The sequence below is a fragment of the Aphelocoma coerulescens genome, chromosome 3, assembly GCF_041296385.1.
Source record: "Aphelocoma coerulescens isolate FSJ_1873_10779 chromosome 3, UR_Acoe_1.0, whole genome shotgun sequence".
NCBI lineage: Eukaryota > Metazoa > Chordata > Aves > Passeriformes > Corvidae > Aphelocoma > Aphelocoma coerulescens.
Genome location: NC_091016.1, coordinates 2,263,555 through 2,269,825, shown reverse-complemented (window position 1 = coordinate 2,269,825; position 6,271 = coordinate 2,263,555). Strand labels below are relative to the sequence as shown.

At 59.4% G+C, this 6,271-nt stretch overlaps 1 protein-coding gene across 3 annotated transcripts; it reads right to left on the bottom strand.

Moving 5' to 3' along the window:
• Positions 1-320: 320 nt before the first annotated feature.
• Positions 321-6,036, bottom strand: PAX1 (paired box 1). Of its 3 annotated transcripts, XM_069008423.1 has the most exons (5): positions 6,011-6,036; positions 4,625-5,230; positions 3,202-3,347; positions 2,785-2,998; positions 321-941 (listed from the first exon to the last, which is right to left on the bottom strand). In XM_069008423.1, exons 1-5 carry the CDS (start codon positions 6,012-6,014, stop codon positions 850-852), a joined length of 1,062 nt encoding a protein of 353 aa, XP_068864524.1. In that variant the 5' UTR covers positions 6,015-6,036; the 3' UTR covers positions 321-849. The 3 variants fall into 3 exon arrangements, with proteins under 3 accessions (XP_068864524.1, XP_068864526.1, XP_068864523.1); XM_069008425.1 differs by lacking the exon at positions 2,785-2,998; XM_069008422.1 differs by lacking the exon at positions 6,011-6,036 and having other exon boundaries at positions 4,625-5,279.
• Between the last annotated feature and the right edge of the window lie 235 nt (positions 6,037-6,271).

Here is a 6,271-nt window from a genome sequence, read left to right as displayed (position 1 = left end):
CCAGGATATTCCCGACCTGCCCCTTCCCACACAATGAAGGGACCGACGCCAGCGGCAGCGGCTGGAGGAGCCAGGGAATGCGAAACCCCATCCTGAACGCGTCCCAGCTGGCTGCCCGGGCCGGAGGGGACACGGGGACAGTCCGCTGGGGGAGGGGCGGGGGAGACTGGCAGTCCCCCGGCGCCAGCTGAGGTGGGAGGGAGGTGGCCACGGAGCCCCGGGAGGCGGGAGAATCCCGGGAGGAAGCGCAGGGAGCGGGGCTGCGGTGCACTCGCACGGGGCTGGCAGCCGATTCCGACGAATCCCAGCGCGTCCTCCCGCTCCCGGAGAGCCCTGGAGAAGGGATGGGGATGGCCCTGAGGGACGGGGGGCCACCGCAGCGTGCCCGCGGTTGTCACTTTTTATTAAGGTTCCTTATCAGAAAAATATCCCATAAAAAGTCCTGGTCCATTTCCGTCCCGGGGCAGAGGCGCCGGAAAGGGGCTGGAAAAGGGGCTCCGGCACGGGTCCTCCATGGGGAAGCCAGGAATTGCTCCCCCGGACTGGGACAGAGCCGGGAATGCCGCAGGAGGGAATCGCCGCATCCAACAGTCCTCGGGAATATGGGAAAGAAGGAAAAACTGGAAGCAGGGGGGGAGGAATAAAATAAAATAAAAAAGAAGGAAGGCTCGAGTCTCTTCCGTCATCCCGATCCAATGGAGGCGAAGCATCCCTCTGGGAATGTCCTGCCGGGGATTTGCCGTGGCACAAAGTCACCTGTCACCGCCCGGGCTGGCCCCTTGTCCCCACGCCGGCCTGCAGGAGCTGATCCCAAGACCCCAGGAGTCCCTGGGCAGCTGCTCGGCGGCTCTAGGACGAGGAGGTCGGGATGGAGATTCCATGGATGGCGCTCAGGGGCTCCGGAGCTTTCCCCGCGGGGCTCGGCGGTTTTCTGTCCAGCCCTGCAGGGAAGGGGAGAGGGAGAAGGACAGACCAGGCAGGGGATGGAGGGACTGCGAGCACGGGGACACCCCAAAAAGTGCCCGCAGAGCCGCTCGGGGTTCCCCCAACAGCGGGCGTGTCCCCCCCAGCGGCAGGGACAGCGCCGGTGGCGCTGCCAGGGACATGGGGCTACCCGGACAGGTGGCCCCGACCAGCCCCAGCCACGTACAGAACACATCCCTAAAAATTCCTAAAATCTGGGGTGTCCCGGGAGGGGACGGTGCCGGGGAGGAGGAGGGGACAGGACCGCGCCACCATTCCAGGGGTGATGAAATTCCTGCTGAGCACCAGCCCAGCCCAGCTCAGCCCTCGGGAATTCCACCTTCGGGAGCAGGGATGTTCATCCCGGGGCTGCTGGAGGCACTGGGATAGGCAGGGAGAGTTTTCAGGGAAAAGCCAGGAAATCGGGAAAGGGCTGGGACTGCCTCGCTGGGTTTGGCTGGTTTTCCTTCCTTCTTTCCGTCCTTTTCCCACTTTTCCCACTCGCCGCAGGTACCCCCAGCCCAGCCCACCCTTCCTCCTCCAGCTCTTTCGTCGGATAATCCAACATTTCCCTCGTCCCAGATAAGTGGCAGAACCAGAACACCGATCCAAAAGAAAAAAAAAAAAGATTTAAAAAAAAAAAAAAGCTTTAAAGGAGATAAATAAAAATCGGTTTAAAACCCCACGCAAACAAAGCAAAGAAACCCCACCAAAAATCAAAAAACCACAAAGGTTTAGAGAAAGTCTGGGAACAAAACAGCTTAAGAATTGGGAAATCAGAAAATCAGGCTCAACATAATTTTAAATATCTCGAAAATACATTAAGTATGTGAACGTGACTCCGGTCGTTTTATATCTTTTTTTTCCCCTTCTTTCTCGTTTTTGGTTTGTTGTGGTTTTTTTTTTCATTATTTTTTTCCTTACTTCTTTCCCTTTCCTTTCTCTCCCTCTTTTTTTTTTTTTAATCTTTAAATAATAAATTTAATTTCTCTGTTTTCACTCTCAGTCTCTCCTCCCCGGCACAGTCGACCTTACACCTCGCAGCAGGTCAGAAATGTTAAAATAATTAAAAATAAACAAAACAGAAAAACAACCAAACAAAAATTTTAAACCACGGAAAAACCAGCATTAAAAAAAAAAAAGGGCGAATTAACAACAAATTAATTAACAGAAAGTGAAATGCCGCGGGGGAAATGACGGAAATTTCGGCGGGGATTTTATAGCCAGGGCGGGAAAATCGGGATTTTTAGAACGAGGGAATCGAGCTCTATTAATGAGGCGAAATAATTAACAGGACATAAAAGCAACGCCCCTTTGACAGCCCCAAATTGCTCCCGTGGGACTCCCGGCGGGAAATAATTCATTCATATTGGCGGGAACCAATTAAATAAAATAACAGTTAATTATGATAACTAATAACTATGAACAAATCGTTAAATAATTGCCGGCAGTTAATAATTGGTAGGTAATCACTAGGAGTTAATGATTCCCGGGCACAACTCCTGCCTTTCCGCGTCATTCCAAGGCTCCCGGTGTTAATCTGGGGGGGGGGGGGGCGAGGGGGGGGAGAACGACACGGGGAAAGGCTCCTGCCCTGTCCGACCTCGTTCCCGGGGGGATGAACAGCGCGGGAATCTTCCCCATCCCCTGGCGATTCCCAGCGAGCGAGGAGGGAAATTCCAACTTAGAACGGGCATGTGGCAGGGATCCGCGGCAGCGCCGGATGCGGGAATGGGGTGGATCATTCAGACCCGCAGCCGGGCAGCCCCTCCGGAGTGTGGGGTTCCCTCCCGGCCCTGTCCCCGCGCTGTCCCCGCTCACCTTCCCTGCCGGGCTGCTTGAAGGCCATGGCCAGGTCGCCGCCGGGGACGGTCACGCCGTGGCCGTGGTGGCCCAGGGGGGTCCCCTGCGGCTGCCAGGGGGGGCCCGGGGCGATGTAGGCGCCGGGGGAGCCGCCGTAGACACCGGGCTGGCTGGAGGGGGGGTAGGCGCAGGCCGGCAGGAAGGTGCCCATGGACGAGAGCCCCGCGCCGGGCTGGGGACAGGGACAGGGACGGGGGGGGACAGGGACAGGGGGCTCAGAACAGCCCGCCCGGCGCGGGGGGTCGCGCTCGGGGGCGGACGGGTGTCCCTGTCCTCTCCTCCCACCTCTCTTCCCACCTCCCTGGCCCCCCTGCCTTGTCCTCCCCTGCCCCATTCCAGCCCCGCTCCTGTCGCCTCCCTGTCCCCAGCCCTCACCTGCGGGTATTTGATGTCGCCGTCCATGGCAGCCTTGTCCAGCCCGTTGACCGCCTGGCCCGGCCCGGGGAAGCCGCTCCTGTTCACGCTGGGCCACTCCTCCATTTTCGTGGGGTACGCGGCCCCTTCGGTGCCAGCCAGGGCCCCTGGGGAACAAAGCGTCAGCCCCGACCGCCCCGCGCCTGGCCCGCCCGAGCAGCTTTTGGGGTGAAACAGAGGGAATTCCCGCTTTTCCAAACGCCCGATTGTGTAAAACCCACGGATTGGGGGCACAGGAATGTGCGTTCCCTGCAGCATCCCGAAATTCGGGATCATAGCCCGGGGAGAGGGTTGGCCCCCCACAAGCCCCCCCTCGCCGTCTCCCTCCTCCCTCTCGCAATTCCCAATCCCCGATAATTTAGGGGCCCCAATTTCTCTCCTGACGGAGGGGATTTAGGGAAGTGACATCGGAATTTTAAGGATAAATGATTGCGCGGGGGGAAACGCGCGCGGTTGATTTACTCGGGCTCTTGGAAGGATAAAAGGACCCGCACCCCCTGCCACGGCCCGCTTGTCCCCCCCTCTGGAGCCGCCCGGGCTGGGGCTTGGCGCTGCCGCTGCTCCCCAGAATTCCCGAATTCCTCGGGAGAATCCTGGAGGCCGGATCCGAGCTGCCTCCTCTTCCCTTTTCCCTCTGATTTTTTCCTCTCCTCTTATTTTTCCCTCTTTCCCCCACCCTTTCCACACACACACATATATATATATATATATTTTTTTTTTTTTTTTAATCCCCCTTTGCGGAGCGAAATTCAGGGCTCCGAATTTGCGGTCGGCAATCTATCATCCCCTAGGAAAATATTTTCCACATTTTTCATAAAAAGTTCAAGATGTGGCTGAGTCGAGGCCGCATCTGGCCCCGCCGCCCCGACGGGCTGGTGGAGCGGGGGGAGGCCCTTGAGAGAAAAAAAGGGGGAAAAATGGGAAGGGGGGGGAATAATAGGAAAATACACGAAATAAACAAAAAGATTTGAAACAGCAAAAAACGAAAGAAACAATCAGCAAAACAAAACAAAACAAAAAACCGAAATAAACTAAGGAGCTGAAACTAATAAAAAAGCAGGAAAGACGCAAAAAGGCACGAAACGAGCGAAGAGGCACGAAACAAATAAAAAGGCGAAAAAAGCAAAAAATCCCCAAACAAGCCGAAAAGCACGAAACAAACTAAACCCCCGAAACAAATAAAAAGCCCGAAACCAACAAAACCCTCCAAACCAACAAACAGACAAAAAACCAACCCAGCCGAACAAAAAACCGCCAACACAAAGAGACAAAAAAAAAAAAGAAGAAGAAGAAAAAAAAGAAACAACAACCCAAGCCGACCCAAAAAATCGACTAAAAAAGAACCAAAAAGGGGGAGGGGGGAAGCGGGGTTGCCGGTACCCACCCGCCTGCTCCACGAAGGTGCGGATGCCCAGGATGTTGGTGACCGAGTGCGCCGAGGGCCACGAGCGGGGCAGGGCCACCGGGGGGGCCCCGAGGTGTCCCGCAGGGTGTCCCGCGGCCTTGGCGGGCGGCGGCGCGGCGGCGGCCGGGTACGGGTACTGGTAGATGTGCGCGCAGGGCAGCGCGGCCGGCGGCGGCCCCGCGGGGGCCAGCGGGCCGATCTTGTTGCGCAGGATGCGGCTGATGGAGCTGACCGAGGGCACGTTGTACTTGTCGCACACGCCGTCGGCCAGCAGGCGGTCGCGGATCTCCCAGGCGAAGATGCCGGGGTCGCCCTGCTTGTAGTCGCGGATGTGCTTGACCACGGCCGGCGTGGTGACCCGCGGCTTGCTGCCGCCGATGGCCCCGGGCAGGATGGAGCCCGTCTCGTGGTAGCGGGCCAGGATCTTGCTGACGCAGCCGTGCGACACGCGGAGCTGGCGGCTGATGTCGCAGGGCCGGATGCCGAGCTGCGCCAGCTCCACGATTCGCAGGCGGATGGCGTTGGGCAGCGGGCGCCCGTTCACGAACACGCCGCCCAGCTGGTTCACCTCGCCGTACGTGTGCTCTGCGGGGCGGGAGGGCACGGGCTGGCACGGCGCGGCACGGGCGGGCATGGAACGGCACGGATCGGGACGGCGCGGGAGCGGCGGCGGTGGCCCGCGGGATGGGGATGGCGCTGCGGCGGGAAGGGGGAGAGGGAAAAGAGGGGAGAAAGGGAAAGGGGAAAAGGGAAGGGGAGAAGCAAAGCACGAAAAAAGGAAGGGGGGGGGGAAGGAGCAAAAAGGAGAAGAAAAGAAAAGGAAGGGAAGAAAATGAAAGGACGGAAACGGAGGGGGGGGGAAGGGAAGGAAAAAATAATGAAGGGGAAAAAAGGAAGGGGAAAAGGAAAAGCAAAACGAGAAGGAGAGGGGAAGCTAGAAAGAGAGAGAAGAAAGCCCGCGGGAAGGGAGAACGGGCAGGAGAAAAAAAAAGGAAAGAGGAAGGAGAAACAGAGACAGGGGGGAAAAAGAGATAAAGGCGACAGCGAAAAAAGAAGGGCGAGGAAAGACGGGGAAAGAATGAGAGAAAAAGAAAAGTCAGGAACGAGGAGGGGGGAAAAGAGAACAGGAAAAAAGGAGAGTGGGACAAAAGACAGAGGGGAGGCGAAAGAACGGGAACCGGAGAAGGAGCCGCAGGGAGAGAGCGGAGCGAAAGCGAAGGGAGGCGCGGGGAGCACGGGGCGGCCCGGAGCCCTCCCGGCCGGGCTCCGCACCCCGGCACCCGCGGCCGCCTCCTGCCCCTTCCCGGCGCCCCGCTCCGCGTCCCGGAGCCGTCCCGGAGCCCGTCCGGGGCCGGCCGCACTCACCCATGGCCCGGCGCGGGGAGGGGGCAGCGCCGGGCGGCCGCTCCGCAGCCCCGGCATAGAGAGCGCGGGGGGCGGCGGGGCCGGGGGGTCCTGGCGGCGCCGGGAGCGAGCCCCGCTCGCGGGGAGCCCCCGCCGCTCTCCGGGATCAATTTGACGTGGGAATCACGTCAATCGCGGCCGTCACGGCGGCGGCGCCGCCGCCCATTGGCTCCCGCCCGCTCCTAAATGGCCGCGGCCGGCGGGGCCGGGGGGGCCGCCCCC